General features: G+C 42.8%; 1 protein-coding gene across 1 annotated transcript; it reads right to left on the reverse strand.

The window, feature by feature from the left end:
* On the reverse strand, positions 1-24,405 carry timp2a (TIMP metallopeptidase inhibitor 2a). Its single transcript, XM_080455404.1, has 5 exons — positions 23,899-24,405; positions 11,218-11,318; positions 10,446-10,554; positions 5,600-5,724; positions 1-3,082 (listed from the first exon to the last, which is right to left on the reverse strand). Exons 1-5 carry the CDS (start codon positions 24,026-24,028, stop codon positions 2,885-2,887), a joined length of 663 nt encoding a protein of 220 aa, XP_080311530.1. The 5' UTR covers positions 24,029-24,405; the 3' UTR covers positions 1-2,884.
* Between the last annotated feature and the right edge of the window lie 907 nt (positions 24,406-25,312).

Below are 25,312 nucleotides of genomic sequence, written 5' to 3' on the forward strand. Positions count from 1 at the left end.
TTTATTCTTTCAAACATTTGGCTTTTATTTGATAATACTGTATATTTTGTCCATTTGGCTTTAGGACTTACATAAAGCATCAGACACATGCATCGTCCTCTTCAAAGTTTTCCATCTTTTACAAAAAAAAACAACCTCTGTACTTCTCTCTCTCTCTCACACTCTCTCTCTCTCTCTCTCTCACGTTACTCCAGCGCAAGAGGACCCTCTCCATTCCACACTACAGCTATACATGACAAAGACAGCTGAAAAAACACATAAAAACCATGACAGATATAACACTGAAGAAAAACAAAACAAAAGTAATAAAAAAAAAAATATGGAAAGAGTTTAATTGTTTTAAATTAGGCCTCTAACGCTCCATCATATCTTTAAATGTTAATGTAGCTTGAGGTGTATGAAACAGCACTGTAAACTCTGATCGGGTAACTTTGCTTTCTAGGACGGCGATTAAAAGCTTTTCATTATTAACCACTTAAAACCCATATACTTCGTTGACCGAGGTCCCCAAGGGCTCTATCCTTGGCCCACTCTCCCAAACTCTCGTCGCTGGAAAACAGCTGATCTACAGGACGAGCATGTTGCAACACAAAGCGCCCTGAGCTTGTAGATCAGCTATTTTCGCAGAATGTTTGCCTAATACGACCTTCCCAGGAACAGGAACACTAGGGTTTCAAGTGGCTAATAATAGGAAGGAACGGCGAGAGCCCATCGTCGAAGCAGCGCGGCAACGTTAAGCACGGAAGGACCTAGTATATGTTTTTACGGCAAGTCATGAAATTGCGGTTTTTGCATTTACAAACAGAGTTTGACAGGTAATACGTAGACACTGAATTACAATCCCACAAGCTCTTTTTGTTTCTCCCTTTCACACGTTAATTTAGCTAAAACAGAACAAACAAACAATAAACCCCTACAAAAAAACTCCTCCTCCTCTCGCTTATGTCTCTCCCGCAAACCGTTATCGTTTTCATTTTACTGCAGTTTATACTTTGTCTCTGTTAGGACGAATAGCAAGAATAAAAGAGCACAACTTGGTTATGGGCGAATCACCGAAAAGCACTTGTAAAATGGGTCAACTTTGCACCTGAAGTGGATCATGTCTGTCTGTCTGTCTGTCTGTCTGCCCGGGGCGAAGACATCGCGTCCACGTGTTCAGGTTCTGTCTTTATACTGGAACTCATCCTCAACAAAAAGTGCAAATCTAGTTCTAACGCAGTAAGATAATTCTCAAAAAAAATAACAACAAAAGTATATGCATAGGTACTGTACAGCTACATACTGTATGTAGACGAGAGGTGGCGGAACTAAGAGTCAAAGGAAAAATGGAAAAAAATTGGAGGGAGGTTAGATAGTATTCTAGACTGGGCTTGAGTGTGTGTGTGTGTGTGTGCGGGTGTGTTTGTGTGTGCAAGTGTGTGTTTGTGCATGTGTAAGTGGGGGGTTGGATGTTTCTGTCGTATAACCTCGTGAGCAGGATCAAACTTCACCTTCACACAGCATAGACTGGTCCAGTGAGACCCGCACAATAAAACCATAATATTCATTTAACTCCCAAGAATGGACTCATTTGGTTCCACTTGTACACGTCTTGGAGTGAAATGTACACTGAGGGTTTTAGTACATGTATGTACAAGGAACGCAGTATAGCAATGAATGCGATCACGACACTTACATTATCCCCCCCGGCCCCCTCATAGGTGAGCAATACAAAATGGTTGTTGTTATTATTATTCATATTATCATTATTATTATTATTTAAAAGAAGCAATCTTATAAGCGAGCATGTCTCACAACTCCCGTGGGTGTCTGTAAGTCACCATTAGCCTGATTGGTCCCAGCAGTAAACTCGAGGGGAACCGGTACCTAATAATGTTTGTCTTGATTGGGAAAAGAAGGAGACAATCATTGACAATCAAAAAATATACAAAATAAAAGGCAACTTGGAATTTTGTCTTTGGAATAAAAAAACGGAGAATGAGGTAATAAAAGTATAAACGCAACGGGATTATGACCGATCGTCCGTGAGCTCAGAGATCGATTGGTGTGGTCTGAAAGCAGAGCTAAGAGCTATGCAGGGGCGGGAAGTGCTCTATCTCTCTTTCTCTCTCTCTTATATCCTCCTGACGCCAGCCTCAGGAGGAAGTGACATCATCACTCCACCAGAGCACAGAGATAGCCTTGCAGCAACCGGAAAGGAATGGAACAACGCAGTCGTAAAAACTAGGCTACAAGTCCTACGACTCTTGACACTCCGACACAAAAATAAAGCTGAAGGTTGTTCTCGGACCAGGTGACTCAACTTCGGTCACAACAGCTCTGCCTTTAAGGGCCATTCACGCCAAGCACTATTAACTTTAACGATAACGACTATATCGCCTCACCATTGTCTTTGTTACAGTTGTGGTGTGGACTCTTGTGGATTTTTAAAACCTACATTTATAGTTATAGTTATAGTGCCTGATGTAAACGGCCCTTTCTATCGAAATCGTTTTGCCTGTTTACTCACATTTGACTAACCTTAACCACTTAAACCCTACATACTTTGTTGACCCGGGGTCAAAGGTCCTCACTTGACCCCCTCCTCACTTGACCCCCTCCTTTTTCCCCCCTCTACACCAATTCGCCGAAAATAGCCCCTCTACAAGCGGTCGTGAGCTTGTAGATGAGCTATTTTCGCGGGAACGTTCGCCTATTTACGATGACAAGCCCAGAACCGGGGCGCTAGGGTTCACACGGTTAATTATAATGGATTATTTTACATTTTATTATTATTATTATTATTATTATTTATTTATTTTATCATCAGGCTGTGCAGTGGGGGCAGTCGGTGTGGGTGGGGCGGGGGGCCCCTTGGGGCCCCTTGGGGCCCCTTGGGACCCGACTAGGGGTCCTCGACGTCCAGGAACTCCTTCTTGGGGAGCGCCACGCCGCGGTACCAGGAGCACGAGCCGTCGCCCCTCTTGATGCAGGCGTAGTGGTTGGCCTGGCGCCCGTACACCTGCTTCTCGATCATCAGGTCCGTCCAGAGACACTCCTCGGGAGCCGAGATCTCACAGGGCAGGGTGGGGCAGCGCACGATCTACACGCACAGCGGGAAAATGAAGAAAACTACGAGTGAAAAACAGCGATGGTGGATGCTTGATACTTCATACCACTGGTTCTCGTGGATTTTTTTTGCAAATCTATATATAATATTTTTTTAAAGCGAACATTTGTAACTCAAATCTTTGCTTCTGGAGATTCTGATTGTCTTCTAAATCTTAACAGTTTAAAAAACTAAAATGTATGTTGCTATATCAGTGGTTCTCAAACTTTTTCATGCCAAGGACCCCCAAAATTATGTATTTGGCTGTGGACCCCCATCTCAAAATATTTTGTTCCAGGGACCCCAGATGTAAAGATTTGAGTTGAAAAATGTTCGCTTTTAAAGGAATATATTCAAAGAATATATTCAAAGATTTGGAAAAATGTTTTTGAATAGCCAAAGAAATCTAAAATGACACTGCTTTCCTGGTCTTAATGGGTTAAAGTATACTACATTAGATCGGAACAAAATCGATTGATTGATCATTAAAGTAAACATGCTCTACAACATTTCCTACATAGTAGTATTTGTAGTGGATATGAAATCTGATCTTCAAATATTTTAGCTGTGCCAGTTTTACTGTAAACATTTGTTATGGTATTTTATTTTCCGTTATTTTACAATAATGTTTCTGACCTATTGAATCTTGATCCTAACAAATATATATAACAAAAAAATTAAACTAATTAAAACTAAAGCAAAAATAAGTAAGTAAGTAAAAAATAAAAGCTTAACTAGCAAAACTCACAAACCCACTTTAAAAGGGTCTACACCATTCAATTTAAAAAAAAAATTAACATTCAGTCATTCATTCTCATTTCAGAGATTTTCAGAATGGGCGTGTCAGAACAGGCCATTTCAGAATGTGCAATGCAAGTGATGTCACTTGCATTGCCATTGCATTGATGCTGGCCAGACAGAATTGCTCAGTAGCCCCCCCCTGCCCAAGAGGACGTTTTGGTATTGCAGCTGAAAGTGCTGTATAAGCCAGAGACAATTGACTTGGGTTGAGTATATCTGAGTGATGATTTAGGCTCAAACCTTTTGAAAAAGGTTTGAGGGACATACACCATATGATATTAAATATCCCAAAAAAAATAAATTCATGGTGTAGATCCTTTAAAAACTAATTACATTGGAAAGTAAGATGACAAAACAAACAAAAATTAAAACTAGTGAAAAATAACCTGCTTGACACGACACGACACGACACGACACGACGCACACACACACACACACACACACACACACACACACACACACACACACACACACACACACACACACACACACACACACACACACACACACACACACACACACACACACACACACACACACACACACACACACACACACACACACACACACACACACACACAAATAACAGCCTCTCCATATGGTGTAATCATAAACAATATGCCTCATCGTTGCTCCGAGGCATAATAATAGCACTAGTAGCAGCAGATAATAATAGTAGCAGCTGTAATGCAGTTCCAATGCGTTCTTTCGTTTTGTTCTTTCCACATTATATTTGCAGCAATGTTCCTCGTTTTGTTTCCTAAAAAACAACCTGACAGCTGTTTTGAAAAGATTGTTTTCCAAATAATGTTTTATTACTCTCATTACATGGTACAATCCATAGTGGTAATTTAATCCTGGGAATTTTAGGAACCAAATGGACCTTTACGTGTCTGTAACTCCCAAGAGTACAGTAATGGAACCAAATGGACCCGTAACCCACTCTCAGTTAAATTAATACTGAGGATTTGACTATGTGCTACATCCGTGGTTCTCAGGGGTCCCTGAATGTGCAGTGGTGTAAAGTAACTAAGTACATTTACTCAAGTACTGTACTTAAGTACAATTTTGAGGTACTTTCACTTTACTGGAGTATTTCCAATTGTCTATACTTTTACTTCTACTCCACTACATCTCAGAGGCAAATATTGTACTTTTACTCCACTACAATTATTTGAAAACTTTAGTTACTAGTTACTTTGCAACGATCAATTATTATATTATAAAACATACATTAACCACTTTAACTTTGAAAATAGCCGATCTGCAAGCTCACAACGCGTCGCATTGTGAGCTTGTAGATCTGCTATTTTCAAACAGTACTTTTACTTTTGGTACTTTAAGTACATTTTGATACCAATACTTTTGTACTTTTACTCAAGTAAATTTTGAGTATTTCTACATTGCAGTATTGATACTTTTACTTAAGTAAAACATTTGAGTACTTTTTCCACCACTGTGAATGTGTTCCAAGAGTTCCCCAGCTACATTTCTTAATATAGCAAATAGGAAATAGCAAATCTACGAGCTCACAATGCGTCGCACAGAGACGCATTGTGAGCTTGTTGAAGAAACCAAATGAACAATAAAGGCAGCCTGAACTTATTTTAGAATCTGATTTTTGCACAGTTTTGACTTTTGAGTGTGCAGAGGCTGCCTTTATTGTTCATTGGGGTTTCTTCAGATGAAAATGTTTCAGATCTACTATACCTTGCATTCACAGCCCATCTGGTAGCGCTGGGTGAGGCTCTTCTTCTGCGTGGGGCTCATGGAGTCCCAGGGCTGGATGTAGTCACACAGGGTCACATGCATGCGCCCACCGGCCTCTCCCTTACCTACACAAGGTGGGGGGGGATGAATAATGAATGAATAAATAAATAAGATATCTACATACATAGCATAGCCATGCATCCGGTGATATAGACATTATACACAGGACAGATAAACCCATTTTGCAATGATTAGGAAATACATGATACACGTGACTCAGACAAAAGTTATCAACAGAATAATCACTAAGAAAATAATCGATAGTTGCAGCTCTAACTGTATGTGCACATAAAAACAGAATAGAAATAAATATTTGGTAGTTTTATTGTCTGACCCTGTCTGTACATCCTCAAGTGCAGTTCAAAAACAACAACAAACCACCAACCATAAATCATCACATACAATTGAATACATAAAGCAATTGCACAGCCACTAGGTGAGTACAGTACATAACTGCACATAGATATTTACGGGTGATCGGATAGGGTATATGGCATGGGCTCAAATGCCTCCTCATGATTCCTGGCTGGCTGGGCCGTTTGCTGCATGTCACTCCCCTAATTCTCTCGTCATGTGTCCTTGTCTCTATTAAATAAAGGCTTAAGCACAGATCTCCACCAGGTCAAGTAGGTTATTGTGGGCCAGCAATGTTGATGGAATATGAAAGACCTGACAGATCCGTCTTGATCAGATGGCTATATTTGGACAAAATCTGTAGGAGTAATATCAAAACAAAAAATTGTGCAAACATCGGCCTCCTGGTGGCGCTATAACAGGACCTAACTGGCCTAGTGGGAATGTGTGTGCAACTAAAAAAGTAAATAAATGATGACATGTGTACATATGTAGTAGTAGTGGCCTCTGCCTGATGACCAAAAAGGCCTTATTATCTCCCTCGGCCCAAGGGGGAACTCCCCTTTAGGCTAGTGGTTAAGATGTTGGCTTTCCTTGCGGGAGACCCGGTTTCGATTCCCGGGCGTTACATATATACTGTATGACCAGCCACATAATACTACCTGACATCATCCATTTTGGCAAGCCGCAAAGCGATCTGGTGCTTCTCTGAATGGCACGTGTGTGTGTGTGTGTGTGTGTGTGTGTGTGTGTGTGTGTGTGTGTGTGTGTGTGTGTGTGTGTGTGTGTGTGTGTGTGTGTGTGTGTGTGTGTGTGTGTGCGTGCGTGCGTGCGTGCTTGCGTACATGCGTGCGTGCGTGTGTGTGTGTGTGTGTGAGACACTGTGTGTGTGTGTGTATGTGTGTGTGTGTGTCTGTGTGTGTGTGTGTGTGTGCGGGCGCCCGGCCGAAGGTCCTCGCCTTGTCCTCGTGAAAGCTTTTAGTGTTTACGTTTTTGCGCTTGAGTGCCCCCAGTCAAAACAAAGGCATATTTCAACGTCAGTTTAAAGATGTGCTGAGGTTGCGTCCCCGCCGCGCCGCGCTGTGCGCCCATTATCTGTCTGTGTGGAGCAGACCTCGACACGCCGGAGGTCTTTATCTGCCGTCAGACATCACCCACATCTACCCTCACCCCCAAATGTTCCAACTGTGGTTAACCCCCCCCGTCTCACTTCAAATACCGGGAACAAACCGGGGAGTGTCATTTAAAACTGTGGTTCTCAAAACGTTTTCATCTAAAGGACCACTAAATGAATATGTATTTGGCTATGGACCCCCATCTTAAAAAAGGTTCTGTGCCAGGGGACCACCATACAATATTTTTTGGGTAAAATGTTTCAAAGATATTCGAAATTCACGTGAGCTGTCAATGTCGTGAGCTTGTAGATTTTCAAATAGCTGACGTATATTGGTTTAACGTGGTTAAATCGATGCTACTGTATGTTGGGGACCCCCTGGAACCCCCCACAAGGGCCCCTGGAGGGGTCCCCGGACCCCACTTTGAGAACCACTGATTTAAAGAAGAAGAATAAGACAGAATTTAGCTGTCTCTGCTGTCACACTACTCTTAAATCTTCTACAAAATCGAGAATCCGAGACGGGAGGGAGAGAGACAGAGAGAACAGAGAGAGAGAACAGCGAGAGAGAGAGAGAGAGAGGAAATGCTGGCTTCAGCAGTTCCTCTTCTTACAACTCTCTGTAATTAGGGGCGAGTGTTTGCGGACGCTGCTGAATGCGATGGGAAAACCAGAGCGAGCATGAGATCACCGCTCTGTTCCTGGGCCTCTCTACTTCTGCCAGCTCTCTTTATATATACCTCAGGCTCTGACTGACTGCACTGCGTTTGTATTACTCACTATATGCACTAAATTTAACAAACAAACACACACACACGCACGCACGCACGCACGCGCGCGAGAGGTTTTGTAATGTCATTCAATAACAATATGGCCGTACACAGCTCATTATGTACAGTAGTAGGCTACTACTACAGCAGTGAGCATTCTTGCTAGCTGCACGGTTTTAACCAGATAATTCAATGGCTTGGGTTTAAATCGGCCAAACTGGAACTTGGACAATAGACTAGCAAATGTCTGTCATATATTAGTGAACCGTTGATTCTAAAAAAGAAATAAAATAAAAAACAGTGAAAGTTATATCACATTTGTTTACATTATCCAGTGACCAGTGGCCCTCAAAATGAGGTCCATTGAATACAGGGTGTGCTTTTAATCATGTACCTTTACTCATTCTGTGATCCTTTCCTTCACTATTCTTTCCCTCTTCTGGTAAGTGCAGTGTTATTTTACACCTGCAATTATGTGATGTGACAATAAAGTTGATTCTGAATCTGAGAGGGTACTATGTAAAACATGGCATATTTCCTTTACTAAAGTATTTTTTTTTTACCATAGACAAATGTATAATAATTACTTTTCTCTCCACCAAAACCAATATACGTTATGTCATATATTATGCTAAATGATATAAGACAGCAGGAATGAGCTCTCTGGGACAAACAGCTCCTTGATGCAAAGTGGTTAGAACAGCGGTTCCCAACCCAACGTTTTATTTCATAAGTTATATTATCAAATAAGATCTTAAGTGTCTTAATTGGGGGCCCACTTGAAATATCCTCACGGCCCAACGGTGGGCCCAGGCCCCACATGTTGGCAGTGGTGGAAAGTAACTAAGTACATTTACTTAAGTACTGTACTTAAGTACAATTTTGAGGTATTTGTACTTTACTTGAGCATTTCCAATTTCCAATACTTTTACTTCTACTCCACTACATCTCAGAGGCAAATATTGTACTTTTACTCCACTACATTTACTTGAAAACTTTAGTTACCAGTTACTTTTCAGATATAAACTATGATATAATGAAACATACATTAACCACTTCAGCCCTATTTTATACCTAGGCTATTTGAAAATAGCCGATCTACAAGCTCACAACGCGTCGCATTGCGACACGTTGTGAGCTTCTATTGCTATATCTTCTGCTATTTTCAAATATTTAGTACTTTAAATTTTGGTACTTTAAGCACATTTTGATGCCAATACTTTTGTACTTTTACTCAAGTACATTTTTAATTCTGGATTTTTACTTGTAACAGAGTATTTTTATATTGCAGTATTGGTACTTTTACTTAAGTAAAGAATTTTAGTACTTTTTCCACCACTGCATGTTGGGCATCGCAGGGTTAGATAAAACCCTGCCCTAGAAAATACTATGTTCCGGGTGCCTTCATTTGCAGTGAAATAACTGAGCATTTTCACGGCACCTTGCAATCAGACAGAAAAGAAAAAAGAAGATAACAACATAAACAATCTGGCCTGTGAAGAGCTGTGGCTAGAGAGACAGACAAGGTCACTCCCAGGCTTCAGGGGGTTTAGTCAGAAAGAGTATCATTACTCATAATAACATAAACAGTTAATCCGCCAACACACAAAACGGTCCGCCTGCCTGCTTGCCTGTCTATCTGCCTTCCTTCCTGCTCATCTGCGGTTCTCACCGAAACGCCTACCTTTCTGACCCGCCTGTCTCACCACTCGTCTTTGATGCTGCCTTAGCTTCTTAATTAGTTCCCATGTTTTGTTTGTTTGGCAGTCTGTCTGCCTCTCTGTCCTTTGATCATATTTTACAATTATATATCGTCGCAGTCGGGGGGGAAGCCTTGTATGTCCAAATTCAAAACTGTTGCTTTTTTCAGGGAATGTCCAACGGATCCAATGTAGTTATTATTTAGTTACAAGCTCTCGTTAATACTTTTCATTGTTAAATATTTATAAAAGAAACACAAACAGACTCGACCACTTTCAACCTGCATGGCATGCATTTTTGGGGACTTTTTTTTTTAATGCTTTATTTCAGATAAGATTTACAATTTGCAGCTTACGATTCCGTCATTTAGCAGGCTACGCCCTAATCCAGAGCGACTTAACGATAAACAAGGTAAATAATCACATAAATAGAAGGCAGAGAGAACAGTGTAATGTCTCACGAAACTAAAATACCAGCTAAACAATGAACCTAGCATCTGTCTAAACAATACACTGTCTAAATAACATTCTGTACACTGAAACCTTAGACACAGTGAACAGGGAGACAGCAGAGACGGGATGACATCCAGTTAAGTGCCTCAGATCTGACTTGAACTCATGCCGGCTGCTGGGAGGACTATAGCCTTATTCATGGTACAGTAGGTGCTGTTCTTACTCAGTGAGCCACTGATTTTTCTTTTAATGATATCTAAGTCCTACTGAAATCAAGGATAATCTATAATCAATCAATCAATCAATCAATCAATCAATCTACCTACCAATATATAACCTTTATATATCAAGATTAAAAAAAAAAAACATTTCACTGGTGAGTTTTTTACACAGACCTGAGATGAGGTATTCCTTCTTGCCGCTCGTATCCAAGGTAACGCCGCAGACGGCGGACACAGGCGCGGTGAAGATGGACTCGATGTCGTCATTGGGCCCCTTGAACATCTGGAAAACACACAACAAACAGGTCAAGGTCAAAGGGGACATAATCTGCGCACCAGCCTTTCCCACAAAAGTACTAAGTACTTAAACAAATCTACAAGCTCTTAGCACGTCACATTGAGTTGCGCTGAGAGCTTGTAGATTGGCTATTTTCGGCATTTATACAGAGTATAAATGAGACAGAGTATAAATGCAGGTTATGTGGCAGTTATTATCGAATGTAAACATCCCATTTTCAACCTTTATCTTCATATAATTGGTAATCGCTAATGTTCATTAGTACCATTTCTGTCTTCTCACTCTGTGTCTCATTGAGGCTGTGGACAGTTCAGAAACCTGCCTATCAGTGCTGTCATATGTTGTATGCTTTATTTCAGATAGATTACGATTCAGGCATTTAGCATACTACGCTCTAATCTTATGATAAACAAGGTAAATGATCACATAAATAGAAGACAGTGTAATGCCTCACGAAACTAGGATACCAGCTAAACAATGAACGTAGCATCTGTCTAAACAACACACTATCTAAATAACATTCTGTACTCTGAAACTATAGATACAGTGAACAGGGAGACCACAGGAGAAAGAGATTTAACAAGCGTATAACGATAAGGTTGAAAATGGATGAAGTGTTCCTTTAGCGGGCAGCGTGTAGATCCTAACCTTGATCTGTTTGATATCATACTGGATCCTCTTGATGGGGTTCCCGTAGATGTCGTTGCCAGAGTCCACCTCTCTCTCTCCCACCACCTTTGCACGAATCACTGTTGACGAAAGAGAGGAAAGTGGTTAGCATGTCGCCTGGTACTCTCTCAACCTCATAAAGCACTAATATGTACACACACAAACAGCAGAGGCAGTCTAGATCAGTGGTTCTCAACCAGTGGTCCGGGGACCACCAGTGGTCCTTGAGCGGGTTCCAGGTGGTCCCCAGCTAAATGATGGAGAGTTGGTAACCAAATTAACTCTTGAAATGAAAAATATTTGTTATTTTGAATTGTATCTCTCCTCTATGGTATACCACATCAATACAGCATGGAATTGTGAATCTTATCCAACGATAACAAAATATTCCAAGTTTTGGGTCTGAGAGGCTAAATCTCATCAAATGGTGGTCCGTGACTCAAATGCCAAATAAATAATACACATTGATATGAAAAGGGTTGAAAACCACTGGCCTAGATTGTTGGCTGGATCACCATTATTAGTCTTGTGTAGCCGGACGATCATTGATAGTTCCTAGTTACTGGATACGTCTGGTGACTGGAAGTGTAAAACGTAACTGCATTGCAGAACCAAAGCCAAGGCTTTCGGGTGGTCCTTCAAATTGGGACGGTATCGGGATTGGTTTTCAACGCAGTGGCCGTAGGTTTGTCAGTGGAGAAAAGCGCCCTTTTAGCCCACATTTAATGTAGAGGTGACCAGACTAATCAGTGGGCGAATATCTCCCATAATCTGAGCCAACGTGTTCAAAACTTTGAATCCCTGAACTTGATATAATGTTCAAAGAATCAATCAGAAAGATCAAAGAATGATCTCATTCTTTGATTTTTCACAGTTGGATATCAAAGTGATTCCAATTCTGCCCACAGGTTGAGAATCACTGGACTAGATCACAATAAACTGTAGGTGTTAAAAAAAAGGAAAAAAATAGTTGCTTTGGACCGGTGGTGTTGTTTTTCTAAACATGCCCACCCACTCTCTGAAGTGAAGGACAGTGAAACAGACAAGAACACGCTAATATCGTTAAGTGCCAAGGTCCTGTTTTTAATTTGTCTAGTATCCACCACATCCCTGGCTAACAAACTACAGATGGATGACAGTCAAAACAGCCTCTACGGCCGCCTGAAGCGAACCAACACACCAGACAAAGCCAGACGGATCTATCGGTTTGGCTGATATGTATGATATGCCATTAAAGGAGATTAAATGTTCAAAAGATTTCAAACATTTTCAAAAATAGCAGATCGGCTATCACATTGTTGTTGTTGCTTAAGTGGTTAAACAAAATATATGTTGCAATAGTCTCGAATAGAGTCTTTAATCAAACTTTTGGACAAAATACCAGTCAAAACATACCTAATAATAATCAGTGGTCTAGGACTCTGCAAAAATTGGGATCAGCGTCTGACACAAAACTCTGGCATCAGTCAGGCTCTACACAAGTGGGGTCCAGGGACCCTCAGGGTTCCTTATGGGGGTTCTACTATGGACCTTACAGGTCTGTAACTCTCAAGAGTTATGGGGGTCCTTGAAATTAAAACAGTTTGAGAACCACTGCTGTGCACACTATATGCAGGCAGTCACACTTCACATTATGAGCCATACAGACAGTGTTGCCATGTCTCCTTATTATAAGCGACTTTGGGCTTGTTTCTCTGTAAAAAAAAAAAAATGCTTATAAATATTGATAGTTGCGGGTTGCGTTTTGTAGTTGCTTATTTGGGCTTGTTTCCAATTTTTTTTTGATTATTTAAACCAGTGGTTCTCAAATATTTTCATGTCATGGACCCCTAAATTTATATGTATTTGTCCCTAACCCCCATCTGAAAATGTTTTGTGCCAGATTAGTGTTGTTTCAAAACTCTTCCACAAATATTCCACATTTTAAGTAAGTAGATTTGTATATAGTCGACATATACAAAAAGTGCTCATGTGGCCTATATAGTCGCTTCTTTTGGGCTTGTTTTCCTAGACCTGGTTGATTATTTCTCTCACAAAATCTGGCAACACTGCTGCCAGAGTATAGGGCTTCAGGCTGTAGCCCGCTGCTCTGCCCAGTCAATGGAAAGCCCACGGTGCCAACCTATTTGACCACCAGACCCACTGCTGACTGGCCTGGCTGTGGAACACAGGCAACTCTCCATCCCCAACCAACAGAAACACCAGAAGGAACTCTTCAAAGAGACAGAAGTGCATTAAGGATACCACCAATAATGGCAAAGGCAGAGAAGTTGAAAGCAAATACGAGGAGAAAGACGGGGGCCAAACCTATGTGTGAGAGTCGAGACCTGTGTGTGTGTGTGTGTGTGTGTGTGTGTGTGTGTGTGTGTGTGTGTGTGTGTGTGTGTGTGTGTGTGAGATTCTTTTTTTACAGCCTGACTGACTACATCAAGCTTCAGCTATGCTTAGGGCATTTCTGCAGAATGGAAAATATGAGCAATACACACACAAAAAAAAAAACAGGAAACAAAGTTACTAACACACACACACACACACACACACACACACACACACACACACACACACACACACACACACACACACACACACACACACACACACACACACACACACACACACACACACACACACACACACACACACACACACACACACACACACACACACACACACACACACACACACACAAGCGGCTGCTGTTGCTCTTATACCCTTGGGTTCACTTTATGGCTTGGAGCAGACACAAGTATGGGGGTTCACTGCTCCCGGAGTTAACAACGTCTGTCGTCCTCTCGCACCCCCCCCACACTACCCCTCCCCCCCCACACTCCCCCTTCCCCCCACACGCCTGCTCCAAGTCGCATGCTTTTCAGCACATGTAACCACATCACAGCGTTTATCGCGGGGAGGAATGAACTCCGGATCAGTCTTTGATTCCAGCGTCCCGCGGCGTAGCTTTAACAAGAGTCCAAAAATCTACCCCCCCCCCCCACCCCCCTATACCAAGAAGCAAAACTTCTGCTTTTTTATTCCACTGTGACTCTTTAAAAAAAGTCTGATTTGTACATAGTCGTACTACAGTGTCCCGTGCCGGAAATAGCCGATCTACAAGCTCACGACACGGTAGCAACGCGATGTGTCGTGACTTTGTAGATCGGCTATTTTGGCAGCGCGACACCGGCACGCCGGTAAGTATAAAGATCTGGCTTTATGCAAACATTGCGAGAGCAGCCAGAGTACACACATAAACAAATGCAAATGCGCAAAACACACTCTCTAACGCACGCGCACGCGCGCACACACACACACACACACACACACACACACACACACACACACACACACACACACACACACACACATAGCAGTATACCTGGCTGGCACTCCCTCTCCTCTACATTCCTCCCCTTTTTTTTCCGTTCTCATTTCCTGGCTTCGTTCGGAGCTACGAACTAATGAGCTCAAAGAATCAGGGGAGAGGAGGACACAGTCAGTCACACAATGCTCCAGAAATCACCCGCTATTATTAAGGACGGATCGCCACGGGAGATTAATCTCTCCTCCTCTATTCACCCCCGGCCAGGTTGGCGGGCTTTTTGTTTACCTCTCGGCTGTCTCTCTCTCTCTCTCTCACCAACCGCGATAAAGCGAGGAGGCCGATGTTCCCTCGTAGTCTAAACAAACACACTATGAAAGGAGGAGACTGTACAAAAGGTGTAAACAACTACTACTACATGCTACCCACCTATCTAGCTACTTACTGTACCAACTACCCGTCTATCTAACTACCTACCTACCTACCTACCTACCTACCTACCTACCTACCACAACAACCACAGAGCCGAGTCCGGTACAGTGACCCGACGGCCAGGATTGTTCCGGTTTCAAGCTGGGTGGCCCGAGTCCCGACAAATATCTCTAAAAAACATAAAAATATCCCGGTTTTCAACATTAACTACCAAATAGTCCTGGTTTTCACCACAGTTAAAATAATTACAGTTTTGTTTTGGAGTGCTTAGCTTACAGTACATAGATTTTTCTGTTTATGGTGTCACTCAGTGTGCTAAAGTGCTAAGATAATTATCCGCCCCATCCTGAAGAAAAATACAACACACACAATAAAATAAAGAAATTGTTAAAAGTAGCGAAAATATCCGATCTACTGGCTCACAACAGAGCTGTAGGTCGGCTATTGTTAATATTTTTGAAATAGGATTTTAGGGACTACTGGTCCCTTTTTTAATATATATATATATATATATATATATATATATATATATATATATATATGGTCACTCTAGAGTCGGGCAATAGATAGATCCACCCGCCGTGCGGTCTGATGACCACCAGTCTATCAGCCAACATGAGTCCCGTCCCCCCCCCAGCTCCACAATCCCACAAACCACCAGTTGACCCACATTTCAAATGCCCCCCCCACACTCCAACCATCTCGACACTTAATGACTTATACATGCGTATCAGATGCACTACGCAATGTTTTCCATGAAAAGTCCCATAAGAACACACAGAGCCACATCCTTAACTACCCCCAATTCACTGCACCGCATGACTGGCCCCTCTGTTTTCATACTCCAGTGGCCACCAAATCATCCCTGACTGTCCTTCCCCCTCAAGTCTGATTTATACTTCATTGTGCGTCGGTGTCATGGGCCCTTAAATAGCCGATCTACAAGCCCACAACACGCCGCATTGCGGTTGCGTTGTGGGCTTTTAGATCTGCTATTTTTGCCAAATGACCCCCCCTGAATAAGGATGCTAGAGTTCAAGTGGTTACGGAATAATAGCAAAACATTGTGAGACCTAGTATACTGTTTAGCAAATCATACAAGCAATGCGATGGAAGATTCTTGGGAGTGGGCTTGTAGATCTGCTATTTAAGGAGCGCGCCACACCGTCGGGGCAACAAAGACCTTAAGTAAGCGTTCACAGTGCAGCCATATGCAGGCCGATTGTTACCCAACCTGTAATTGTAAAATGGGACACATCTGCCCCAAAATGGGAAGGCGTCCCTATAGGGGCTGTTCGGCTGACCTTTTAGTGGTTCCTAAGTCCTGACGCGGTGAGAACATGCACCAAGTCTCACAAAGCGGTGAAACACTGGCCCGGACTGCTGGCGTAGTGGCCCGGGCACCTAGGCTTCAAAGTAGCCTGACAGTGTGTGGCGGGTTCGAGTCCCAATGCCGACGGCCTTTGCTGCCTGACTGTCACCCCCAATCTCTCTCCCCATTTTCCTGTTAACATACTATCCTATCAATAAAGGCATAAAAGAAAGCCCAAAAATAAATCTTTAAAAAAAGCTGTGAAACACTGATGTCGGTGGCGCCAGAGAAGAAGGCAACTTTCTCAATAATATCCCTGAGAGAAAGATTGGGACATTGGTCGTCCGTTGTTTATTGCAGTCAGTGAGTTCTCAAACCTTTTCACGTCATAGACCCCAAAACCAAATTGATACATATTAGGCTGCAGAGTTCCATATGAAAATATTTGAAGATATTGGTCGTTAAATTAGATAATATAGTCCAGAACTGTCTATACTGTATCTGGGGAGATAACAAGTGGAGAGAGTGAAACCTATGATCTGACTAGTCGTTCTTAATTATACATATTCCCTGATTGGGTTAACTTCTAACCAGTGAAATAATAGGGAAATTAATTACTGGGGGGCCCCTGAAACCCTCTCAAGAACCTCTGGGGGTACTGGGACCCCACTGGTTTGTTTGGTTTATCGCAGATATATCGCATATTGCAAAAACTTCAATAATTTCTTGGAGCACATAATGCAGGTAATTCATCATCTGTGTCACCATAACAAAAGGTTGTCCAGCAACGTGCACTCTCTCCCGCACAATTAGGCCTTGTTCAGACTGCACACAATTCCGATTTGTGTCTCAAATAGATCAGATTTATACATTCAGACATCATCGACCTATTTACAATTTTAACAACCACATTAACAAAATGACAACGTCAGCCTACTATCACCTCAAGAATATATCAAGAATTAAAGGACGTATGTCTCAGCAAGGTTAGAGAAAATCATGTCCAATCTTCAGTAGACTTGAGTTGACTACTGTAACGGTGTCTTTACAGGTCTCCCTAAAAACACGATTAGACGACTGCAGTTGATTCAGAAGGCTGCTGCTTGAGTCCTTACTAATACCAATAAAGTGGAGCATATCACTCCAGTGGCACTGGAGTGGAGCATATGTTGAAGAATTGATTTCAAAATACCACCATTGGTTTGTAAAAGCATTGTACAGTTTAGGGCCAAAAATACATTTCTGATCTTGTGCTGCTACATCATGAACCATCCATATCTCTCTGGTCATCTGGGACAGCTCTGCTTTCTGTTCCCAGAAAGCAGACATGAAATGTATTATATTTAAAACACTTAAGCCCTATTCAAATCGTTTAAAAAATAGCTGATCTATGAGCTCACAACTATTTTAGAAAATATTTGAAAACTTTTGGAACATTTTCACCAAGAATGGATTTTGAAAGTGGTTAGAAATCTGGACACACCAGCTACATGCATATTTGCAGATTCCGATGTCGTCAAAAACGTCAAATTATGACCGATGGCTCTAATCTTGATAGGCCAAAAATCTGATTTGGCTCTGAACATAGCCGTGGTTGGGCTGAGCGTATGATGATGCAGTGTGCAGTGCCGCTAACTAGCTTGTGAAATGTATTGCTGTAAAGTCAATAAACAATGAACCCATAATCTTCTGTTTTGAATATAAAACCATAACAATGACAACCTTCCTGTTATCCGAGTAATCATCTGAAGATTAAAGGCTCGCACGCAGTCACGATACGTAGATGCAGAAATAATAGAGGCACATTGGAATGGCGTGTCTTAAAAGTTCAATCCCTGTAGTGTCCACAAATACTAGATTTAAACTGTTAACCGTACAAATGTCTGATGATGAGAACACTATTATGTTCCACGCTGTCTTAACAAAAAACATGCCATATCAGTGTATCAAATGTAATACAAGGGCACGTTTTATCATTGTACATGGTGTTCATTGTTCAGTTGTTAAAGACTTCTGGAAGAAAGTTGAAAACTATGCGTCTCATGTGGTTTTGGTAAATCTTCCACTCTGTCCTAAACGATAATGTAGCCTACTTATTTTTCCTTTAGAGTCTAGACTCTAGATTAACCACTTAAACCCTCTAAATCTCTTCACAGAAAATAGCCGATCTACAACCTCGCGACACATTGTGAGTTTGTAGATTCAGATGGAGGGGGGGGGGGGGTCCGTGGCCCAACTTTTTTTTTTGGGGGGGGGGGGTCCATGACCCCAAAAAGTTTGACAACCACTGATTTAGAAGGGATTTGTAGAATCGGCCTCAGGTCTTAATCACGCTGGGCAAGACCTAGCCGGTTGAGTGTCTAAACGGAAGTACCGGAATTTGCCGGAATTACCGGCCAAGGAAATGACGTTGATGCTTCTCAAATCTGTTTACATTCTCCGTGAATGAAACAAGTGATTGGTCGAAAACGATCGTTTCCGGGGGAAAACACGTACGACGGAAGTTCCGCCCCTTTAATAGACACTCTCTGCATTAGGTCGTGACCGCCAGGCCTTTTCTCTTCACAGATGAGTAAAGGCTGGGAACGAGGCTAGGTCTTATAATGGGTTAATTATACAACCATCAACCATGTGATGGAAAACCCCTGAGAGGTCTACCATTAACCACTTATCCCTATTTTAGGTTGTGTCACACACAGGGCTGGCGCGTCCATAGAGGCGACTTAGGCGGCCGCCTAGAGCGGCAGTTTGGAGAGGCGGAAAAAAAGTCGGGAAAAAAAAAAAAATACGGTAAAATCAGAATTAAATAACATAACCCTAACCTAACCCTAAAACCGAAATAAAGTAGCCAAAAAGTAACATAATCCGCCCAAAACCCCCCAACAAATTTGGGATGAATCTTGCCTAGAGCGCTGATCAGCCTAGAACCGGCCCTGGTCACACAACAATGCTGCGCAAAAGCAGTGAAAACACCACCATCATCACGCCACTTATCACACTTGCCTGCTGTGCCGGTTAGCTTTGACCAAATTGCTAAACATGTGCTCATATTATATTATTATATATTGGCTGATGAAACACTCCATTGGGTCGAGGTCTAGAAATATGCTACATCTTATTTGGATATGAGAGCTCATATCTACACTCTACAGTTATCTCCTATGGTAGAACTGTGCCTCTGAACCAGATGTTCACTAAATGTTACAGCTTGAGACCCCAAAAAGATACATTTGGTGTCTCACCGGGACCCTAACTAACAAAAATACGTTATGAATTAATAACTTAAGCCCTATTTAAAATATATGTTTTGATATATTTGATATTTTAATTGCCCTGGTAGCCAGACAGACAGACAGACAGACAGGGTCACTCCCCAGCCCCAGGCTAGGACACTGTGTCTGGGCCGGGCCACTGGGGAACTTCCCTTTGTGGGCAGCTGACTGTGGGAAAAGACAGTCAAAGTGTGTGTGTGCGTGTGCGTGTGTGTGTGTGTGTTTCAGATGATGTGCGTGAGGTGGGTCTATGACACCGCTTCATTCTTTTGGCCTGTGGTCTGACCGACGGAACCATTTAGCACGGAAAACAGAAGGTGACTACACACATACATATATACACACACACGCACACGCACACGCACACGCACACACACACACACACACACAGTAAACATTCGCAAGTCACCGGCCTATGTGAAGTTTATAGTGTACTGACATGTGGATATACACACACACACACACACACACACACACACACACACGCACACACGAAAGCACGCACCATGCATGTGATGAGGCCAAATGGCAAGAAAAGAACAATTTCGAGACACCAATTTCGTACAAATGGACCCATTTGTACGCTCTCAGAGTTACAGACCTGTAAGGGTCCATTTGGAACCCCCCCCCCCCAAGGAACCCTGGACCCCACTTTGAGAAACCACTGATTTACAACATTAAGTGCCGTCTGAACAGAGAGTTCTGTTTGACTGTTTGGACAGATAAACACCGTACTGGCATTCCATACAAACATGCCCCCCACCGCCCATAATTAGAAAATGACCATTGTGCACTTGTACACAACATCACTGTTCATTTATGTGGGCATTTCTGGGAAACCCAATACAGCGAAATACACTCCTCTTTCATCCCTTCTTCTCTTCCTTCACCCCCAGCTCTTCAGTAATGTGCATTTTGGACCCATCAAAACCCACTGCTTTGGGCTCTGGGCGGGGGGGGGGGCAGATCATCTCAAGTAGTGGTTCTCAAACCTCTTCATGTCAAGGACCAAATTGCATTGCATGTATTTTGGTCACGTACCCCATTCTGAAAATGATTTTGTGCCAGGGAACCCCCATAAGAGAAGATTTGTGTTGTTAAAATCAAAATCTAAGATTAAAAAAGAATTGTAGACGGCTGTTTTTGAACAAATCTGATTGTGACCTTGTAGACTATTTCTGAATAACCAAAGTAGAAGATGGGGTTAAAACGGTTGAACCGATTTAGAAAACTTTGCTGGGGAAGACCCCTGGAACCCCCCTCAAGGACCCCTGAGGGTCCCTTCACCCCACTTTGAGAACCACTGATTGCGTCCATATTCTGGGCATGTCATAAAAGCCGAAACATTCTGCAAAAAATAACGCAGTATGTTTGCCTACATTTTCAACACGTCGTGTTGTGAGCCTCTATATCTTCTATTTTCGCTCTTTGACGACGTGCAACAAAGTATGCAGGGTTTAAAGTGGTCGAAGCGGACATCGCTCCCCGGACGTGTGTGTTGACAAAGGTGTTTTCCTGACTCGTGCACACGCCCCTAGAGTCAACACAGGGCCCCGAACCGCACGCAAACATCCCGGGACCTCCCCGACACATCCTGCATCCGACCCAGAGCTCACGCCTGAGTCACGCCTGAAAATAGAGCTGTCACGTTGGGATGAGAAACCAAGCAAGACACATGGCTTTACCCCTCTCGGTGTGTGTGTGTGTGTGTGTGTGTGTGTGTGTGTGTGTGTGTGTGTGTGTGTGTGTGTGTGTGTGAGAAAGAGAAAAAGACAGAACTAGAGAGAGAGAGAGAGAGAGAGAGAGGGGGGGGGGAGAGACGCTCTGGAGCCAAAGCAGAGAGGGGCAGAATGTTGTGTTTTTTTTTTGCAGCCATACTCAAGGGTACGAGGCATATGTTAGAAAAGGAAGGGCCAAGACTTTTTTTTATTGCATTTGTACTCTGAGCACACCCTAGAACTGACAGCCAGATGGTTCCCTGGGGGAGAGCGGGTGTGTGTGTGTGCGCGTGTGTGCGCGTGCATGTATATTCATGTGTGTGAACTGTGAACCAACGGCACCAGCGCAGTTGGCCAAATGTGGCATATCCGTGTGACTGTGTGTGTGTGTGTGTGTGTGTGTGTGTGTGTGTGAGAGAGAGCTTGTATGTGTTCATAATAAATGCGAGCCCAGGCACCAGCATGCCAATGTTGCATATGTGGGACTATTATGTGTGTGTGTACGTGTGTGTGTGTGTGTGTGTGTGTGTGTGTGTGTGTGTGTGTGTGTGTGTGTGTGTGTGTGTGTGTGTACGTGTGTGTGTGTGTGTGTGTGTGTGTGTGTGTACACATGTGTGTCCAAGCATTACACCGGAGCGGAGTGGGAAAACCCCAGCAGCATTCCTGCAATTCCTCCCGGCACCACCCCTCAAAGAGAGAGAGAAAAAAAAAGAGAGAGGGGAGTGGAATGGAAGGACGGAGGGATGGATGGATGGAAAGAGAGAGAGGAAGGCTGCTGTGCTCTGCTCGGTGGTGTGACATATATTCCGCGGTTTGCCATTCAATCCCCTCATTTCTCGACACAATCTGCTGCTCCACTTTCTCCATCGCTCTCTCTCTCTCTCTCTCTAACACCCCCCCCACTCTCTGGCCCTCCAGTCCATGTTATCTCTACGTCTCTCTCTCTCCCTCTCTCTCTCTGTGTGTGTGTGTGCCACGTTGTCCTGTAAGGCCAGCCAGAAGCAGCGGAATGCTGAACCTAGCAGCTTTTTAATTAAGTTTTAGGCTAATTGGATTTGGAGTTTAAATGATGACTAGAGGTTTTTTTTTATTCTTTGTTGTATGTTGTTTACACCGAGGCGGGAGGACCACTTTGGAAATGAGTGTTTTTTAAGTCATGCTTTTAAAGTGCTATCCTCTCTGGATGTCCTTGTCTCGTGTTATTGCTAAGAGACTCTGTTGTTTTGAAGCCTGATCAAAATCTAATAAAAATACATTACGAGAGTACACAGTGATCCGAGTACTCTCGTCTATCTTGGACGTACAGACTAAACTACACGCTAAGTTTTTCCTTATTCATGCATATCAATGCATAATAGCACTTTGATGAATTGAATACCCAGGAGCACAATGGAAACAAGCCCCTAGGGCTTTTTGTGTCGTTATCCTTTTAACAATAATGTAAACTGTAAAATCGTACCACTGTACTGTTTACAAACTGTTTATTAAGTATTCAATCAATCAAAAAAGCATCTGATCTTCAAGGAACCTGGATTTGAAAGCAGTTAATATTGTGTCTGTCCCCCTTTAAAGGGATAGTTCACCCCCAAAATGACTTATTTTCTATCGATTACTCACCCCATGGAGACTTGGATTCATGGAGATTTATTTTGTTTTTGTCACATTCCTAAGCCAATAATTTGATGACCGGCGACGGCTCAAAGTGTCAACTTTGAGCCTCCTACCGGAGACATTAGCATCTTTCCACCAGTCATCAAATCATTGGCTTAGGAATGCGACAAAAATCTCCATGAATTCAAGCCTTCATGGGGTGTGCAATTGATAGAAAATACGGATTTTTTTGAGTTAACTATCCCTTTAACGTTCATCAATATTTTATTATTATTGTGCGTTCCAATGACGTCTCTCTCTCTCTCAACGGGATGTCAGGCCCGCGTGACACTAATCTACCAGCCCTCCAACACCATTTGTAACTCTTGAGTGTGTGCAAATGGCACCGAAAGGACCCTTACGGGTCCATTTGGTTCCATTTGCACACACACTCAAGAGTTATGGTGACACTCCAGATTTGACTGTGTGACTGAGAGAGGACCGCCCTGGCCTTGCAACATCCTTTAACAGTGGTTGTGTGGTTTGATGACTGTAATGCGACATTATTTGAATGTAACCAGAGGTTAATTACAAAAACGGAAGAGAAACAAAAAAATGTGCACAAGGAAGCAGCAGGTAAACAACAACAATAGTGTGTGTGTGTGGGGGGGGGGGGGTTACTGCTGTGCTCATTACTGATGGTGGTGGGTGGTGGTAGAATAGGTGGGGACCCCCCCCCTCCCGGGCCCAGGGTCCCTTGAGGGGGTTCCAGGGGGTCCCCCCCCCCCCCATATATTGGGGGGGGGGGGGGGGGGGCTTGGGCTCCTTGACAATTGAAAAGGTTAACTAGAGTAACTAGATAATGACTAGTGACTACATAATAAAGATAATAAAGCCTATACATTCATGCTCCGTACGCATTTTCACCCGAAAATAGCAGCCCTACCACCAGCTCCAGTGAGCTTGTAGATCTGCTATTCTCGTCTTAATATAACGGTGATCATTGTCTCTTATACTCACCTACATCTGCGTTGCAGAACGCCTGTTGCGGATGGACGGGGGCGCAGCTGCAGGCTTCAGTCAGGTCCTCCACCCTCCACAGGACCAGCAGCACCAGCACCGTGCACAGCATGTGACCCGAGGACCCCATGTTGAACAACCTTTCTTCAATCCGTCCGGATTCTCCTATTAATAATCTCCTAGAATAATAAGCCTCTAAGAAGTAATGATGAGGGAAAAAAATGCGTCGCAGCAAAGTCTCTCTCTCTCAGGGTCCAAGTGGATGTCTCTCTCTCTCTCTCTCTAACGGTTATGGCAGTTACAATGTCAACAATATAACGGCTGCTTTTTTTTAAAGAGCTGATCTCAGCTCCGTTATGTTGCCTATTAGATGTTACACAGCAGGATCTATCAAGGAGTTTCTTTTAGGACGATGTTAATGACGTCTGTACCTTCAGAAAAGATGCGACGAAATGACGTAGTGTCTCGGTAGAAAGGCTGTATCCTCAGCGGTGTGACTGTAACTGACTGTTGTTATTCTCTGAGACCAAGGCGGTTTTATAATGACGCTGCCCCGCCCCCTGACCAGACTCCTCCCACATCACCCTGGCTGTGTTGGAGAGGACCAGAGGCTTCTAGAGAGAACTATGGCCGGCAGGAGGCGCTAAATAAAACACCCAGTTGGTTACTGACTGTTGCTTTTTGATTTATGGGTCAGTAGCAGTGGTGGAAAAAGTATTCAAATGTTTTACATAAGTAAAAGAATCAATACTGCAATGTAGAAGTACTCTGTTACAAGCAAAAGTCCGGAATTCAAAATTTACTTGAGTAAAAGTACACAAGTATTGGTATCAAAATGTAGGCCTACTTAAAGTACCAAAAAGTAGAAAGTACTCATTATGCAGAATGTCCCATTTCACGAAGTTTTCAATTGTATTAAATGTATAAAAATCTTTTGAAAATAGCAGATCTACAAGCTCACAATGCGTCGCATCGCAACATTGTTCTCTCACTCAACAATAAACAAACCTATGTATACAGGGTATCTGCACATTTCTAAAGTTACAATCGAATGACTTTTAAGACCTTTTTAATACCAAATTGGCCAAAGAGTCAAATATTACGTAAGAAAGAGGCTATTAACATTGTGAAAATAGCCGATCTACAAGCTCAAGCTTGTAGTTCGGCTATATTCACAATATTTATCTGTGGAACCGAGTCAAATTAGATGTAATGCCTACAATTCCAAGTGCTTGTCAGGGTGGGGGGTCCCCACTCCCCAGTTCAAACATGATTATTTTGGGGGGGGGGGGGGGTCGCGGCCTGAAAGTTTTGTGAACCCTTGCCATATACGACAGTGGTTCTCAAACGTTTTAATTTCAATGGCCCCCTTAACTCTGACTGTACAAATGGAACCAAATGGTACACTCTCATT

The sequence above is a fragment of the Gymnoscopelus braueri genome, assembly GCF_963280865.1.
Source record: "Gymnoscopelus braueri genome assembly, chromosome: 17".
In the NCBI taxonomy this organism is placed as follows: Eukaryota; Metazoa; Chordata; class Actinopteri; order Myctophiformes; family Myctophidae; genus Gymnoscopelus; species Gymnoscopelus braueri.

Coding starts and splice junctions, on each gene's coding strand:
- timp2a (XM_080455404.1), bottom strand. CDS start 24,028: ATGGGGTCCTCGGGTCACATGCTGTGCACGGTGCTGGTGCTGCTGGTC. Junction 11,319..23,898: donor GTTCTGCAACGCAGATGTAG/GTGAGTATAAGA, acceptor TTTCGTCAACAG/TGATTCGTGCAAAGGTGGTG. Junction 5,725..10,445: donor GAAGGAATACCTCATCTCAG/GTCTGTGTAAAA, acceptor CACCTTGTGTAG/GTAAGGGAGAGGCCGGTGGG.